We start from the raw sequence: 17,760 nt of genomic DNA, 5'->3' as shown, positions 1-17,760 counted from the left end.
TGGCCCTGGGAGCTTCCCGCACCCTGGGGAGCTCTGCCACTTGCCGGGGTGCAGCCAGGGGCAGAGCCAGGCCCCACACCCTGAAAACACAGTGGGCTCCTGCCCGCACCACCGGGGACCGAGCAGAGGCCACGGACACCTCAAATACGCCAAAAACAGGTCCAGAGACGTGTGCCTGCCAGCCTGTCAAGTTCAAGGGGTGGGGTGGGGGGGACGGGAGCCTGTGGCTGGGTAAAGCCTCTCCCGTTCCCGATGCCCTGGCTGGGCTCTGACCCTGCCGCTCCTCACACCTCCTCTCTGGGCCCTGCCTGAGCTCTGCCCTTTTTCCTCTCCCTAGAGGGTGTCAGGAGGCCCCTGAAGGCTGTCTCAGAATCACCAGGGAAGTTTTGGGAGAGCACAGATCACTGGGTGTGGTTCCTGCTGTCTTGATGGCGAGGGTCTGGGGCAGGGGCCGGGAATGTGAGTTTCTTAGAAGCTCCGGGGGGATTCTGATCGGTGGCCAGGCCGGAGTGAGGGCAGGGAAGGCGGGGAGAGCCGACTGCTGGCCCCCATTCTACGTGCCGTCTGTAGAGAGACTCATGAAAGCCAGAGAGCGTCCCTTGGTGCTCTGAGCCACCCTCCCTCATCTGATGGGGAGGGCATGGCCCACATCACCCCCACGCAGGAAGCTCGATAGGGGGACTCACACTGTCCTCCACCCCGGAGCTGGCGCTGTGTCCTGTAGGCCTACGAAAGTGGGCAGAAGTCCCTGTGGACGTCGAGGGGAGCCGGAGCCTCCTGGGATTTTCCAGACGCAGACTGAGAATCTGGCTCTCACTCGAATACTTACAGGAAAGTAACAGTAAGTCACAGATTTGGGACTTCTCAGGACGTGAAATGTAAACTGTTTATGTTATGGCTCAATCAGCGGCTGGCAGCTGAATGCATCTGTGGTTCTTCTGCTTTTTACGGAGTCAGAGCTCATGCAAACGCAGGGCTGATGAAGGTCCCCTCCTGACACATCCCAGGATGCAGAGAGCGTCCAGCCCCTCCATAATTGGACAGTGATGGTGACAAGAGAGCCAAGAGGCGCTGCTTTTTAGCAGACGCTGCTACGTGCAGAGTGACCCCCTGCACGGTCTCTGACACTGCACAGCGGCCTGTGAGCTGCAGAGTTTTATTCCTATTTTAGGGGTGAAGAGAGAGGCTCAGAGAGCCGGCGAGCTGCCCAGTGTCCCAGGCGGGGTGGGAGCCGCGCCCGGGCCTTGTAGCCCCGAGGCTCCCGCTGCCTCGCCTTCCTGTCGGCTGAGCCCACTCACAACCCCCCACCCGTCATTCCTAGACCCACCGAGCTCTGAAAACCAAAAGCTGTTTCTGGAACTCATCTGGCGGCAAAGCCTGGCCCGCGTTGGGCTAATTTGGCAGCTAATCCCGAGCTGAACTGACGTCAAACTATTTAGCGTGAATAGTGCTCGGTTTTGCTGCAGAAATGCTAATGTAGTTTGGTCGGAGATTGCTGCCCCGACCCTGCTGGGGACGTGACCTAATGGTCAACGTATTCCCACAGCCGAAAAACGCTGAGTTCTTCAAGGGACCTGGCCTCGGGGGCTGCAGATAAGAGATGGGGCAGCTGTAATTCCGGCAGCTGAAGTCTGTTTCCTCCTCTGTTTTCCAGCGGCCTCAAGGGGCTTAGGAGGCAAAGCTCTGTGTACACTGAGTCCGGCAGGAACAAGGGCAAAGGTCACCTGAAGGATCAGGTGGAGTCTATGTTATCGGCCCCTGAGCTGGGTTTGTCCCTCCTTCACACACCCATCTTGGCTCTAAGATCTGCAAGCTCAGGAGCAAAGAGTTCCCGTGGAGATGCGTCGGGGGCAGCCCCCCTCGAGAAAGGCACAGAACACTCAGGATGATGACAGCAGGTCACACACCAGCTGGGGTCAGGGGTCGTGGTTACGTGAAGACTGAAGGTAAGATTCCAGATTTCCAGCCTCCTCACACCGTACCCTCTGGTGCTCGGAGGCCGCCCCGCGCACCGCCCGTCCCAACCGCGAAGGATACGTGTGAGCAAAAGCGTGCGAAGGAGCGACAGGAGTCAATCTCCTCGCTTTGTGTCCCAAAGGACCGAGACCCACACAAGCACGCCACCTCCCTGGGTCAGACTGGTCGGGGAGAGAGCTGGGCCAGACCCAGCGCGGGTATCACAGCCAAAGGTGGCAGAATAAAGCCTCTTTAGAAACACGTCGGGACACCTTCCAGGCCAGCTGCCTAAAGGGTCAGGCCTCTGATCGGAGGAAACGGCCACATGCAGGCGTCCGCCTCGGCAGACCTGCCCAGGGCCCGCGTCTCCCCGGTCTTGCGACCCCTGCCCACCCCTCCTCCTGCAGCTGTTGGGTCATGGAGAAGCTGGGCTCACAGTCACCAGGTGGCAGCCGGGGGAGGGGGGGGCTGTCTGGTCTAGAAGGGACTCCCGCGTTCTTGCAGGAGGCAGTCTTTCCACGGGCACGTCCAGCCCGGCTTAGAGGATGGATGTATCCCGTGTCCCACACCCGTATGCTTGTTTACGTGGTGAACGATCGAGTCTCACTGGAGATGGCTCAGAAGCTACAGCATTATATGTTTTCTCAACCACAGACCTCAAAGTCCTACGGAGTGGAGACGGGGTCTGTGACAGATGTGGGTGCTGAGAAGGGCCCCGGCAGGAGACAGGTGGGTGGCTGTCGGCTCACAGTGACGTCCCAACGTGCCTGTCTGGGCTTTGACCTTCCTGAACGAACTTCAGGAAGTGATCCTTCTCTACCTGTCCTTGTCCGTGGGCTGAATGGCCTGTCCCTCATTAAACAGTGATTGGCTAATCAGAATCCTCTCTGGGACTCTGCACTGCATGCGGAAGAGCAGTTTTCTTTATGGGGCAAAGCTGGGCGGCCGGCTCTGTGTCCTGAGTGGGCAGGGCCCAGAGACCCAGCCAACAGCACCTGTGAGGGGAGAAGACCATCCTGCAGAAAGACAGGAGAGACAGGAGCGTAAGAGTGGAGGGTCACATGACACGTAAGCCTGGCCTCCTGGCTCCTGCTAAGCCCTCGACATGATCTCCGCGAGAGAGCACTGAATCAAAATGCCATCCTTCCTCCTGCTGCCTGCTCTGTTTATTGTTTATGTGACATTATTATTTTTTAATGGGGATGTATTTTAGTGAGTTAGAATTATTGACAAAAAGGCAATGCTGCAGGGTCCTTTCTTTTTAAGTTTCCTGTGTGATATGAAGTAGCGATGTGTGTTGGTTTCCCAGGAAACCAGAGAAGGACAGCAGGTGATTGGACGTGGTGGCAGTTTCTAAAGGTGCACAGATGCCTGGCGAGCAGCTAATAGAGATAATCTCAACACTTTCGGTATTATATTTGCAAGATGAAAGAGTCAAATATTAACAGGGAATTAATTAGATATGAGGTCTAAGTTGGTTGGAGCAGGAGAGATTTTGAAAACTGTTTATTTGGATTTTGAAAACAGTTTTTATCATGCGATTCGAATAGTAGTCCTGATATGCAGTTGTGTGAAAACCCGGTGACAGACCCTCTTATTCCAAACCGGAGAAAGAGAAAGAGCCGCTGCAGGGGTCATACAACACCAGCAGCCTGACTCACAGTGGCTCCAATCAGGCAGGTTCTGGGGCTCCTGTGAACCCATTCGCAGAATTTCCACTTTAAGCAATATTCCTGAAAACGGTTAAAAAAAATACCCTGGGGAGAAAGGGACAGCATCGCTAGCTTCTTAGTGAAATAACAGCTTTGCAGAAGAGTACTTCCAGCCAAGACCTTGTAGGGTTTCGGGCTCCTTATCTCCTGGGGCTCTGCAGAGGAGGGTGGGCAGGAGGGGAGGGCATCAAACCCTTGATGAAGCCCAGGGCCCAGAACGTGCCTTACTCTTCACCTCTGACATCTCAGCATGCAGTCTATTTAAACCTAGAAGCTGCCTCTGGTCGAGAGGAGTAGTATCTGGAATCTAAATCCAGTCCTATTTGAGATAGGTGCCCCTGGTGTATTGTGCTGCTGCCCACTCCTGGGTCCTTCTCTCTGGGACCCTTGCTTATCTCTCTGAGGGCTCTGTCTACAGTTACCTACTTTGACTCTGTTTCTGTGAATTTGGGGTCCAGGGGCTAGGCCAGAAGTCATCATTGCCAGATTTAGGGAGCCCATGCTTCTCCCCTCTGAATATCAGAACCATCAATTACGAATGGAAAAGGTGTTTCCAGAATGGCTGGTGAGGAGCCAGCAGATTCTCTTCCCGGTGGGACAATGATTTAACTGGGGAAAGTTATTTTATAAACAGGCATTTAAAGTCTCTGGAAATAGTGGCAAGGACATATAGCAAATGGAGAAAGATTTATTCCACAAAAATCTAAATTTCACTAAGAACAGCAAGAGTCAGAGGCACTTGAACTGTGACCTGCATCAACGCCCCCCCCCCCCCCCCCGATCCCCGGCTCAGCGTGACGGAAGCTCTATCCCAGGCCGGTATGGCCAAGAGAACTGGGTTCCCTTCCTCACCCTGTCTTCACCCATAGGCTGGTTGGTCTACACCACTTGAGAATCCTGAGCCCGCATTGCCCCTGCCTGGGATAGCTTGTAGGGAAGACGTCTGACATGGAGAAGGGCCAGCTCAGAAGCCCAGGGACTACCATCTCCACCCAGTGCCCTACTTGTGCAGTTGGTGCGTCACTATGGGAGAAGGGGGCCACTGTCCCCACCCCCAGCTTTGGTGCTGTGACACGGAAGTCCCACAGAGTGCAGAGAGACAGTCCATTAGAACAGAGAGCTCCAGAGTTCTCCTAAGGGGAATGGCTTTGTTGGGAACAGAGCATGCCTAAGGGCATTGCTGAAAACAGCGGAGTCCTTTGGGGTGAGAAATTATGAGGAAGCTGGTAGTTCCATGATTGTAACAAGTGAAGCAATCAACCAGCCAGAAGTTTAACAGAGAGAACCGGGGAAAGAGAGACAGCTCAGGAGAACTCTCTTGGGAGCAGAGCAAAATTCGGATTGACAACATCTTGCCCCTCAAAAGGGCTGCACTTTAATTGGATCAAGCTATGGAGTAATGTAGAGCCCCGGGCACTGCGAAAAATAATAGAGCCAGCCAGCGGTGGAGGTTAATAGCTGGGTGTGATACCAACAGTGATAGACCGTCCAGAATCTTAACGGGGGTGAGAAAAAGAGACAGAGAAAGCCTGGCTGGGACCATGGTCATCCCTGGTATTCAGGGGCCCGAATGCATCCCCAAGGCTGTGCCTCTCAGGAAGGGCGTCAGGGGGGGCGCCTGGGGGGCTCAGTCATTGGGCGTCTGCCTTCGGCTCAGGTCGCGGTCCCAGGGTCCTGGGATTGATCCCCGCATCGGGCTCCCTGCTCAGTAGGGAGCCTGCTTCTCCCTCTCCCACTCCCCCTGCTTGTGCTCCCTCTCTAGCTGTCTCTCTCTGTCAAATAAATAAATAAAATCTTAAAAAAAAAAAAAGGTAAAATAGGGGTGCCTGGGTGGCTCAGTTGTTGAGCGTCTGCCTTCAGCTCAGGTCATGATCCCAGGGTCCTGGGATCGAGCCCCGCATTGGGCTCCCTGCTCAGTGGGAAGCCTGCTTTTCCCTCTCCCACTCCCCCTGCTTGTGTTCCCTCTCTAGCTGTCTCTCTCCCTCTGTCAAATAAATAAATAAAATCTTTAAAAAAAAAAAAAAAAAGGGGCATCAGAGTCCACACTGCGGAGGAACCCGATTTCCACTGCACTAGTCCAGCCAAGTCATTAAGCAAGAAATAAGCAAATAAGCAAACAACAAGAATAATCCTTGGGGTGGAGGATATCAGTATTCAGAGTTGGCACAATATATTAACTAAAATGATCTATTTAAAAAAAAAAAACCAGGATATTGTGTTCCATACATGGGGCAAAAATCAGGCAGCCTCTGAGGAGGCCCAAATGTTGGCAGACAAAGACTCTTGAAGCAGCTATTATGATATATTCACAGAACGAAAGGAAGCTATGTTTAAAGAATGAAAGTAAGATGACAATATTGCACCCAGCAAAGAAATTCAATAGAGATAGAAATTACTTAAAAAGAACCAAATGAGAAGTTTTGGCATTGAAAAATACAATAGCCAAAATGAACAAATCAACAGAGGGGCCCCATGGTACGCTGGGTCTGGCAGAGGAAAGAATCAAGGCACGTGGAGATATCGACAGAGATTATGCAATCTGAAACACAGAGAAAAAAGAATGAACACATACAAGAAAGAACAACAACAGAAGAAGAGAGAATCTGATAAAGGTACAGAGCACTGGGACGCGAGACCCTCATGACAGCACTGGGTTGAGAGGAGCAAAAAAGAGGCAGAAAAAAACAGGCGAAGAAATGACTTAAAACTTTCCAGATTTGACCAAAAGCATTAATCCACACACCCAAAAAGCTCCATAAACACCCAGTAAGATAAACTGAACCAAGTCCACACCCAGACACCTCACAGTCAAAAACACAAAGACAGAAACTCTTGAAATCATGGACAAGGGAACTCACATAATATTAAGAGTTGGCTTCTAGTCAGAAAAAAACTGGGGGACAGAAGGCAATGGGGCAACATAGTCAAAGCGTTGAATAAAAACTGCCAACCAAGAATCGTCTGTTCAGCAGAACTACTTTAGAAAACAAAGGTGAAATAAAGACATTCTGAGATAAACAGAAACAGGAAAATTCTTTGCTAGCCAACTTGCCTTACAAGAGATACCCAAGGAAGACCGACAGGTTGAAAGCAAACAATACAGACAGAAATTCAAATTCACACGAAAAGACAGAATGTACCAACAAAGATGATCACACATGAGTAGTTATAAGAGATAGTATGATTGCATATGTCTTCCCCTTTCTTCTCTTATCTGAGTTAAAAAGCAATTTCATAAAATATGTATATGATTGTATTGTTGGGCCTGTAATGTGTAGAAATGTAACATATTTAACAATAACAGCACAAAGAAGAAGGTGAAGAAATGGCACCCAATGGTGACTTGAATCCACAAGAAGAAATGAAGAGGACCAGAAAAAGTACATAAGCAGGCTATCATGGTAAACTCCAGAAATATACTTGCTCTCCTTTCCTCCCTCGACTTCCTTTAAAGACATATAGTTCTGTAAAGTAGTAACTATAAAAAATGTATTCTTGAGTTTGTAACAGTATGGACATACAGACATAATGTGTATAATAATAGCACAGAAAGGGGAGGACGCCATCGAGTTGTATAGGAATAAAGTTTCTACATGTCACTGAGATTTAGTAGAAATCTTTTTTTTAAAGATTTATTTCTTTGTGTGTGTGTGTGTGTAAGAGAGAGAGAGAGGAGAGAGAGAGAGCACATGAGCTGGAGGATTGGGAGGGGGCAGAGGGAAAGAATTTCAAGCAGACAGACTCCCTGCTGAGCACAGAGCCTGATGTGGACCTCGATCCCAGGACCCTGAGATCATGACCTAAGCTGAAATCAAGAGTTGGATGCTTAACCAACTGAGCCACCCAGGCGCCCCTAGTATAAATCTTAAGTAAATGTTGATACTAGAGCAACGACTAACAAAAATAACTGAAAAAATAGAGTAGAAGCAAAAATAAGCAAATTAAGAAGGTACACTAGAAAATTTTCACTTAAAAAAGAAGTGGGAGAAAAAGAGGAATAAAGATATGAGACATACAAAAGACAAATATCAAAACGGCAGATGTAAATTCTACCATAGCAGTAATTACATTAAATGTGAATGGATTAAACAATCTAGTCAAAAGGCAGAGATTGGCAGAACAAAACTGATATGCACCCAGCTACACACTATGTGTAAGAGATACATTTTAGATTAAAAGACACAAACAGGTTGAAAGTAAAAGAATGGAAATGAAACACCACGTCATCAGTAACCAAAAGAAAACCGGAGTGGCTGAGTAATATCAGACAAAATAATCTTGAAGACAAAATTGTTACCAGAGACAGAGGGACATACTGTATTAACAAAAGGGTCAATCCATCTAGGAGACATAACTATCATATACATATATCTACCTGAAGACAGAGCCCCAAAATACACAAATTGACAGAATTCGAATGAGAAATAGACAATTCAATAATAGTTGGAGACTTCAATACATTAGTGGATGGCAGAAGATCAAAAACCCAGGTGACTTCCACAACACTGGGAATCAACCAGACCCCACAGACACATACAGAGCACTCCGCACAACTGCAGAATAACACGCTCTTTTCAAGCGCATATGAAACATTCTCCTGGCACAGACCATAAAACAAGACTCAACACATTTAACAGGATTGAAAATATACAAAGCATGTTCCTGGGCCACAATGGAAGAAAATTAAAAAATCAATAATAGAATGACATCTGGGAAATTCACAAATATGAGGAAATTAAAAACACACTCCTAAATAACCCACATTCCAAATGGGTGAATTTGTGGTATGTGAACTACATCTCAATCAAGCTGTTTAATAAATGTGGTTCAAAGCAAACTCTCCCATCTGAGCTGGCACTTCTGAGATGATGAACGTTCCCACGTCCCTCTATTGGGATCCCGTGAATATTTAGTGCCTACAAATCTCCCAAATGCATAAGGTTCAAAGACAGGACCTAGCAAGATTATAAAGCGAAGAACTCTGGAAAAAGGATGGGCCTCATTGTATCTACCCAAGGACCCGGGGGGCAGATAGAACCCAGGCATGGGAATTTCAGCTGGAGGTGACGGTCAGAGCTTTCCAGGGGCCTGGACCCCCAGATCCTAGGTGAAATTTTGCACATATATAGAGAGAGCATCTAACCTCTCATCAGATTCCTGATAGAGCCCTTGACCCAAAAAGCACTGGGAACCACGAGAGGCATCTGTGGGAATTATAAAAGGAACGCCCTCCTCCTGGCACAGGCCTTGCACTTAGCCACAGTCCTAGAGCTAGGACAACTAAAACTGTGCAGCAGGTCTGCAGGGAGGGACAGAACTGGGAGCCCGGTGCTCAGATATGCCTTTCAAGACCCCCCTCCCCCCTGCCCCCATCAGTGCATGTCCAGGGAAGACATAAAAACTTCCATAAGCTTCGGCTTTATCCTCTATTATATGAAGATCACGACAACCTCCTTGCAGGATTTAGTGTGAATTCCACGCCCCTCTCTCCAACACTTGCCCTCCTCCCCTCTTCCCTCCCTACCCCCCGCCCCTCCCTCCGTCCTCCACCCTCTGTGCCTGTGTGTGTTTGTATGTAGGTATCCATGCATGTGCGCGTGTATGCACCTGTGTATATGCCGAGCTCAGGGCCTGTATACACTTAATAATCCTCCATCAAACCAGCTGAATTTGCATCTCAAAACAGCCCACTTGTGTGAGAGGAGAGACAGACTGGATGCGGCCCGTCCACCCATTCTGAGAATGCTTTCATGAACAAAGAGTTCAGAACTCATGCATCCAACCCGGGCTGCTGACCCCGGGGTGCTGAGCTGGAAGAGACAGTGGAGGCCGGGGCTCCGCCAAGCTCTGGATGACCTCAGCTTAGTCTTGTCGGCCGGCCAAGGAGCAGAGTCGCTCTACCTCACGGGACAGAAGGCAACGGGGCAACGTCTGAGATGGCTGAGCGTGAGATGAGTGTGCCTGGCCCACAGTAGGTGCTCAATTAGTGCTTACCCTGTGTTGCACTGCCACGAGCTCGACCCGCAGGGCCAATGTGGGAGGGCTGTGGGCCCAGACAGCCGCAGGCCCCGGAATTACGGACAGACGCCGTGCAGGGGCCCTGCGAACGCGTCTCTAACTGCTGCCACAGACGGTATCCGCTAGAAGGCCATCCCACTCATTCCCAGCGTGTGGCTCCTGGTGCAAGCAGCCGGAACAGCTCCAGGAAAGCTGCTATTTCCTTATCACAAAGAGGCAGGTCATTTTTGCCGCATTTCACTTGACAGCCCCTTAATTGCCGACAAATGTCCCTTTCCGGACCTCTGCGGTGCTGCTTGTTTTCCCCACGCCTGAGGCTACGGGACAGACAGGGCGCCTGGCGTCCTTTGTAAACAGAGAGCCCAGAGCGGAGCGGACGCGGTCTCACACGACACCCACCGCTGCCCCATCTCACTTGGAGTTCATACACAAAGCACAATTTAAAAGAAGCCATTTTATTGAGCCTCAGGGCTTAGTAAGGCCTGAATTCAGGTCCAAACGAAGGTGAGACTTATTTTAGATTAAATATTGATTTAGCGTATGAATGCCAAGAGGTGGGGCCCGCCTACGTGTCCAGCAAATGGCTTGGTGATTTTCCTCTCTCTCAAGACTTGGCGTATGTGAAATAAAAAAGTTTAGGACTGATGGAGGACCACCTCTCTAACTGCCGCTCTAGCTGGCTTTGCTCGTAAATGCAAGGCACCGAGGCAGCACCCTTGTGGGGAAAGGCACCTCCCGGGGGCCGGGTGTGGGGGGCTGAGCCCCTGAAGGAGACTCCCACGGCTGCCCCCGGACGACATCCTCCCCTGACTGCTCCCTGATGGAGGCCTTGCCCCGGGCGTGCTCAGACGCTCAGGGGGCCTCGCATATGCAGGCCCATGGGTCCCAGGTGGGGGGCACTCCTCGGGGGCAAGATCTCCCTGGTCCATCTGCTCAGTGAGGACAGGGACAAGTCAGAGTTTCCCAGACCCTGTAACGGTCCCAGAAGGGCAGTGGCTAAGTCCCCCTTTAGCACAAGGAAGCAGGGCAGGACAGAGGGGAAGGGGCTGCCGGGGCTGGGGTCCCGGGTTCGGTGGGTTTTGCAGGCTCAGACTGTCCGCCCCTGCAGCTGGGGTCTACTGGCCAGGTTCTACGGTCACCACCAGAAAACACGGTTGACTTCTGGAAGCCAAACAGAAAGTGAGCCAGCTTCGGGATCAGAAGGCACTTTGGGTGAGGTATTGATCTGAGAGTTGGCCCAGTACCCGTGACCTCCAGGCCCGAAGGAACTGAAGCATGGAATTCCTCATCTATAAAAGGGAGTCATTTCCCACTGGCCCTGCTGCCCGGAGCGGCTGCGAGACTCAGATGGGACCCGAGAGGCGGCGCCACGGGAAGGCAGAAGGCTGGTCACAGAGGTAGGGGATGGCGGCGGCAGCCACTGACCTCGGATTCCGAAGCGTCCACCGACTTCTCCTTGAGGTTGGCGCTCTCGGTCAGCACGGCTCCGTTGTACTTGTTGCAGATGTCCTCGTCTGAGTAGTGCAGCCCACCGGGGCTGGGCCGCGGCGGGGACCTAGGACAGGACGGGGCCGCAAGGGAGGGACGCGGGCTCAGGGCAGCTCTGGCCACGGACACCTCCCCCGGGGGCCTCCTGACCCGCCCTGCAGCCGCGGTCACATTGGTGAGAGGACATCCATGCTGATGGTCAGTCCGCCACAGCTTTGCGTGATGGCATGTGGAGTAGGAATTCCCTAATCGTACGTGTGCAGCCAGCCCCCAGGGGGCCAGCCGGGAGGGTGGGGGGCTCCCGAGGTCACTCCCCTGCTGCCTGAGATATGCTTCTTTTTGTAGCTCCAGAGAGGGATGCAGGATGCCCCCTGCCCCTGCCATTCCTTCTCCCCCCAGGCTCAACGCTGCCCTGTTGGGGTTTGGTGGGTGCCCGCGGGCACGGCGGCATGTCTGTGGCCGGCACCCCCACCGTGGCAGAGGGGTGACGGCTGCTGTGTCCCTACCTGGTCCCATTCTTCTTCGAGAAGGTGTTCTTGACATTGAGGTGGCGGCTGTTGAGCTCCAAGGCAGCAAACCCTCCGTTGTCCAGTGTCACGGACTCCTCCATGTTGGAGATGCTCTTACCTGCAGCCGGAATGGGAGGGTGGGTTCAGATGTTCCAGGAAAGGGCCCGGCGCAGCGATGCCGAGCCCTAGCTGTCAGCTTGCGGGTGTTTACTGAGCTCCTGCTGGAAGCAGAGCCCGGAGCCGGGCCAGACCTGCCTGGGCTTGCAAGGCATCAGAGGTACCGGGACACGCTGGGGAGGACGCCGTGCATTACGGACAGTGAAACTGGAGCATTTCCGTGTTTATTTGCCCGACACCAAACTACTGGTATTCTTACCAGTATTCTATGAAAGAGTCTCCAGAATGCATAACCTTTTTTAAAAAGCAGGGAAATTAAATATTGAATACATTTCAAAATAAAAAACTCACGACCATGTAATAAAAGAGTAAGGAGAAAGTAGATGTACGGGGAGGGGGGCCATGGAGGGAACAGGGCATCTTTGGGGTGGAGAAAATGTTCTAGAATTGGCTGTGGTGATGACTGCATTTGTCCGTCAATATACTAAAAGCCACTTAAAAATCATAAATTTATAAATACATAGGAGAACATTTTTTAAGACATGTCAGTAGATCAAATGAATAACAGTGCAGTTGTGGGAAACCAAAGGGGCTGAGGGGTTTCCGATGGCTTCGTGTCCTCAGGGCTGTCCCTGTGCTGGGACCAGAGAGAATCTTCCGGACCTCCTTCTCCTCCTCCTCTGCTCCCAGAGGCCTGCAGAGCCTCCCCCGTGGTGCATTTTTGACATAGTGGCTTGTTCCTTACTGTCTGCCTTCCATCTTCCACGGCTCAACCCCAGCTCCTGGAGGTGGGGACCTCACCTGTTTATCTCCCGCTGTCCCCACCTCCAGGACAGGAGCCTGCTCCAGGTTCATTACAACCCTAGGGTGCCCTCTATGCTACGAACCCAGCGCCCCTCGACGGGCCCAGATGCTCGAGGTGCGTGCAGCAGGGGAAGCCGAGAGAACACGGGCCAGCAGATGGAGGAGGACGGGGCTGCTGGCCAGTGGAATCTGGGCTGCTGAGAGGGTGAGCAGGTGAAAACCGCTCTCAGAAAGGAAGTCCCATTGAGGACGGTGGTGTGAGGGGAGCAAGCAGGAGGCGGTCAGGCCATAATCTTGAAGGTTTGGGCTCTGCATGGTTCCTTGCAGCAAGTCAGACATGCTAGTAGACAAGTAGGTTTTTTTTTTTTTCCTAGGCTTCAATTATGATGTTAAATTAATACTCCAGGTGAGGCTGACTATCAGAAGCTGCAGGTCAAATCTGTCTTTTCAGGCCTGTTTTCCAGATGCAGAAGGAGTGAAAAGCGGGGAGATCTTCTATGCGCCAGACACAGGATTCTGTAATAGCGTTAACTCAGTAAAATGACATGCCGTTCATACCTAGTAAATCCCATAGGAGTAAAATCTGATTTACGAACACTTGTTAGAAGTGAATTTATACAGAAAAAAATAAATCTTTTCTTGGAGGGATGAATTGCTTAATGTTAGGCGAGGTGCCTGGCTCTGTTAACCCTTCAGGCGCAGTGAGGGATGGTGCTGGGGGGCGGGGGCCGGGGGAGCCGTTCAGCCCCGGGGGCTCAGGCGCCCACTCGTCTGTGGGAGACCCCATCAGGGATCCACCTTCCTAAGAAGCACAGACAGACAGACGAGCTGGTAGGCACAGCTCCAGCCACGGGACCTGCTGCCGTGGCGACATCGGTGACGTCGCAGAGCTGGTCACATGCATGGCCCAGCTGCAGCTGTGCGCGTGGGGGGACACAGCACCGTCTGGAGCAGTTACGTTCTGACGGTGCACGGAACGGGTCTCACGGGTCATTACGAGAGTCCTTTAAAAACTGAGGAGACTAGACTACATCGAGCGTACTGATCGTGAGCCCCCGGGCTGCTGTGTCTGTGACGTGCATGAGCACCATCGGCTGGGGACACAGGACAGAGCACTCTCGGAACCCGAGTTCCCGCACGGCCCTTCTCTGCTGATGCTTCTCTGCCAGGAGACAACCGCTGTTCTGTGTTCTAGAAACTTCCGCTCATTTGGGTTGTTCCCGACCTTCCCACAAATGGAGCCCAGCTTTGCCCCATGTTCATCTGTCCATTTCTCTGCTGGGGGTGATTCACGTAGCAACAAACACTTATTGAGCGCCTCCTGTATGCCAGGCGTGGGGCTTATGCTGCGGAATGCAAAGGTGAGCCGGGGTCAGAGGGCTTGCAGCTGGATCGTGGGCGTCAGGCGAGGTACACGCGCAGCCGACCTCTGGGTGCACCTGCACGTGTTTCCACACGCGGCTCCAGGAGCCGCACCAACGCTCCTGAGACGCTCCCGGCTCGCTGTGCTCGTGACACCGAGTAGTACGGTGATTCACCTGTTCGACGCTCTGTGTGTCATATTCAAAAATACTGTTGCGTTTGGGCAATGGTGCAGATGAGGGAACAGACTCAGGGAGGCCCACACCACCCACGTGACGGATCCAAGACGCACGGCTCATTGGCGGTAGGAGCCAGGACCCGGCCCGGGGCCGCCGGGGTCGAGGGCGCTTGGCTGCTGCAGGGAGCTCCTCCCAGAGGAAACCAGCTGCACCTGCTTTATCGCCCGCAGGCGAACGGAATGCAAAGCGGGTGCCCGCACCACAGAGCCCGGACTGAGAGAGAGACAGAAGACATCGACCTTCTGGCTTCCCAGTGCACGGGCGCATCTGGAGGTGGGGTGGGGGGACAAGGCGGGCGTCCCACCTGTGCTGCAGCTCCCGTATGTCCGCTTCTGCCCGTGCAAGACCAGGGCGAACACCACCAGCAGGATGACGATCAGGCTGCAGAGCGCCATCACCAGGAGGAACCACCACTCCTCGTAGAACGGGGTTTCCACTTGAGCTGAAGGGCACAGGAACACAGGGTCACACGGGATGGGGACTCCTGCCGCCTGTCCGCGGCCCAGGGGTGGGGCGGAAGGATGTGTGGGGCAGCCTCAAATCGCGGGCAATATGAACCCCACGTGCCCGGCTGGTGTGGGTTAGGGCGGTCGAGGGCCAGTTTCCCAGACATGAGCTCAGGCATGACGGGCTCCTTGGCGGTTGCTCCTTCTCTGGCGGAACCAGCCGGGCCCCTCTAGCACCCTCACTGCCCTGTCCCAGAGCTCGCCCTGTCCTTGCCCGTCCACACCACCCTTCGCACTATGTCTCCCGATTTCATCTGCTTATGGATGTTGTCCGGGAGAAATGGAGGAAGGACCAATGTGCCTGGACATCGTCCAATCCTCAAGCGCTCAGGCTTCCTTCCCAGATGTTCCCCCGGGGCCCCTTACCGTCTCCACCACGGCTGCCCCCCTACAACCCCTTCCGGGGGCTTCGCCTCTTCCTGACTTCCCCCCATCCCTTCTGCACATTGTCACCAGGGAGATCTTCCTCCGATGGAAACAAACGGTCCCTTCCTAAAAGCCTTCGGTGGCCCCACGTTAGCCCCGGGGCACAGTCCAAGCCCATGAGCCCCGTGAGCGGACTCCTCTGCACTCCCACCCGGTGCTGGATTCTGTCCACTCCTGCATGGAAACCTCCTGCTGCAAGCGCTCCCCCCTGGCCTCTGCCACACCAGGCCTCCCCGAGGGCTGCACTGTGCTGTGTTCCTGCCTCCAGCAAAACTGAGCAGAACACTGGCCCCATCTCTAGATACGTTTTTGAGAAACGAATAGAAAAGGTTCACTTAAAAGTTGCTCTGAAGAAGGATACCCTTCTTGCTCGTGTTTTATTCTGTTTTACTAAGAACAGAAACATGGGAATTGTTGCTTGGTAGGTGCCGGTTGGCCCTGGGGTCCTGCTGGGGCCTTTACACGCCCCCCGCAGGGGAGCTGGTTGGGAGGCACCAGACCGGACAGAACAGGAAGCCGCGGTCTGCCTCCCAGCTGCTGAAGCCCCCAGAAGACACGTCTACCTTACGTTCAATCTCTCACTGGATGGGTGAAGAACGTGTGCACACTGGGGACAAAAGTGGGGAACTGACTTTGGATAACGCAACGGCACAGGGTTTCTTGGGAGACGGCAGCATTTTGAATCCAAAATATATAAGTGGTTTTCAGGCTGCACATTAATTGCTTCATATAATGAGCCAACAAATCCCAACTGAGCACCCAGGTGGGCCTGGAAAAGAAAGGCCTGGGTACCCGCAGGACGCGCCCCTCCCCTGGGGCAGGACCCCACAGGTCCGCTGTCTGGCCGCTGCTCTGAAGGACGGAGGAAGCTGACCACATTCCCGCCGGCAGCCGCGGCTGGCAAGGGGGTGCAGCGGGCTTCAGAGGACAGCCCAGCTGCGGGCCCCATGAACAGAAGGGTGAGGGGGCCATGTTCTCCTGCAGGAACCAGCCTTTGTCCCCCCAGGCTGCGTGCGTGTGGAATGAACGGCCCTGTGCATCTGGAATTGCTTTACGTGGCTTTTCCACAGAGGAACCGAGAGAGGCAAACCTTGACTTGCTCGACTGAGGTGATGGGTGCCCAGGGATTCCTTATTCTAGTCTCTCTTTTGGGGGGGTATGTTAAATTTTTCATAAGAAAAGTGAAGGAAATGAGAACATTTTGATTTGTCTAAGTCCTACTGTTACACAAGCCCACAGCATGCTGGGGCTCCTTCTGGCAGACCCCCTCCCGAGCCTCCGGGGCTCGTGGCCCGAGCCTGCCCACTCACATGGTCCTTCCTCCAAATTCACGGCAAAGAGGAGACGCAAGGTGTTCTTGATTTAAACAAGAGCAGTCGGCAGCTTAAACACATCTACATGCCGGGGACAGGCAACGTGTTTCTCTTGGTCGTAGGGATGCCCACCTTGTTTCTGGCCTCACCTGCCCCCTGCCTGCCCCCCGCCTACCCCCCCGCCTGCCTCCTGCCTGCCCCCCGCCTGCACCCCCGCCTGCCCCCCGCCTACCCCCCCGTCTGCCTCCCGCCTGCCCCCCGCCTGCCCCCTGGCCTGCACCCCCCGCCTGCCCCCCCGCCTGCCCCCCCGCCTGCCCCCCCGCCTGTCTCCCGCCTGCCCCCCTGCCTGCCCCCCCGCCTGCCTCCCGCCTGCCCCCCGCCTGCCCCCTGGCCTGCACCCCCACCTGCCCCCCGCCTGCCCCCCCGCCTGCCTCCCGCCTGCCCCCCGCCTGCCCCCTGGCCTGCACCCCCACCTGCCCCCCCGCCTGCCTCCCGCCTGCCCCCCCGCCTGCCCCCCGCCTGCCTCCCGCCTGCCCCCCGCCTGCCTCCCGCCTGCCCCCCTGCCTGCCCCCCGCCTGCCCCCCGCCTGCCTCCTGCCTGCCCCCCTGCCTGCCCCCCGCCTGCCCCCCCGCCTGCCTCCCGCCTGCCCCCCTGTCTGCCTCCCGCCTGCCCCCCTGCCTGCACCCCACCTGCCCCCGGCCTGCCCCCCCATCTGCCCCCCACCTGCACCCCACCTGCCCCCCGGCCTGCCCCCCCATCTGCCCCTCCGCCTGACCCCCAGCCTGCACCCCCGCCTGCCCCCCCACCGCGCTGGGCTGCTAGTTCCCTTTCTAAATCGCCTCTGCACTGCTCCCTGCAATCCCTCCAGCTGCCCGGCAGATCCAGGGCGGAGCCCCAGGTGGTGTGACCACCCTGTTGGATGGGGTCCCCACAGGGGCGTCCTCCCAGCAGCCCCGGTAATGCCAGGTGCAGGGGGGGCTGAGCGGGCCTCCCCTCCCCTCCCTCCTGCTGACCCACTGCCAGGACTTTGTCTCTGCTGCTCCCTCCCCTGTGGCCTCGCCCCACGCACCCTCCACCACCCAGACGCATGCTCCCTCTTCCGAGAAGCCCTTCCTGATTCCCCCCCCATCGGTTGCACCCCTTGCCACAGGGCTGGTGAGGACGGCTAGTCTGTCATCAGCACCTCATGAGCTCCGGGAAAGAAACCTTGCATCTTCCACCCAGAGTGGAGCTGGGGGCTCACGGTACAGGGTGGCGACTGGCCCAGGGCGCACGTGGGCCCCTCAGCCATCCCGGAGGATGCCCGGATC

The 17,760-nt window shown here is 54.5% G+C and overlaps 1 protein-coding gene across 5 annotated transcripts in view; it reads right to left on the bottom strand.

Annotated features, from left to right (window-relative positions):
• Positions 1 to 17,760, bottom strand: part of SDK1 (sidekick cell adhesion molecule 1) — an 877,999-nt gene that overhangs the window by 5,540 nt on the left and 854,699 nt on the right. For all 5 annotated transcript variants that reach the window (XM_078074254.1, XM_078074256.1, XM_078074255.1 and 2 more), the window contains 3 exons: positions 14,510 to 14,647; positions 11,681 to 11,801; positions 11,112 to 11,241 (listed from right to left, as the gene is read on the bottom strand). In XM_078074254.1, coding sequence (XP_077930380.1) covers positions 11,112 to 11,241; positions 11,681 to 11,801; positions 14,510 to 14,647 — 389 coding nt within the window. The remainder of the gene's footprint in view (positions 1 to 11,111; positions 11,242 to 11,680; positions 11,802 to 14,509; positions 14,648 to 17,760) is intronic.

Source organism: Halichoerus grypus, chromosome 6, assembly GCF_964656455.1.
Source record: "Halichoerus grypus chromosome 6, mHalGry1.hap1.1, whole genome shotgun sequence".
In the NCBI taxonomy this organism is placed as follows: Eukaryota; Metazoa; Chordata; class Mammalia; order Carnivora; family Phocidae; genus Halichoerus; species Halichoerus grypus.
This window is presented reverse-complemented; position numbering and strand designations above follow the sequence as displayed.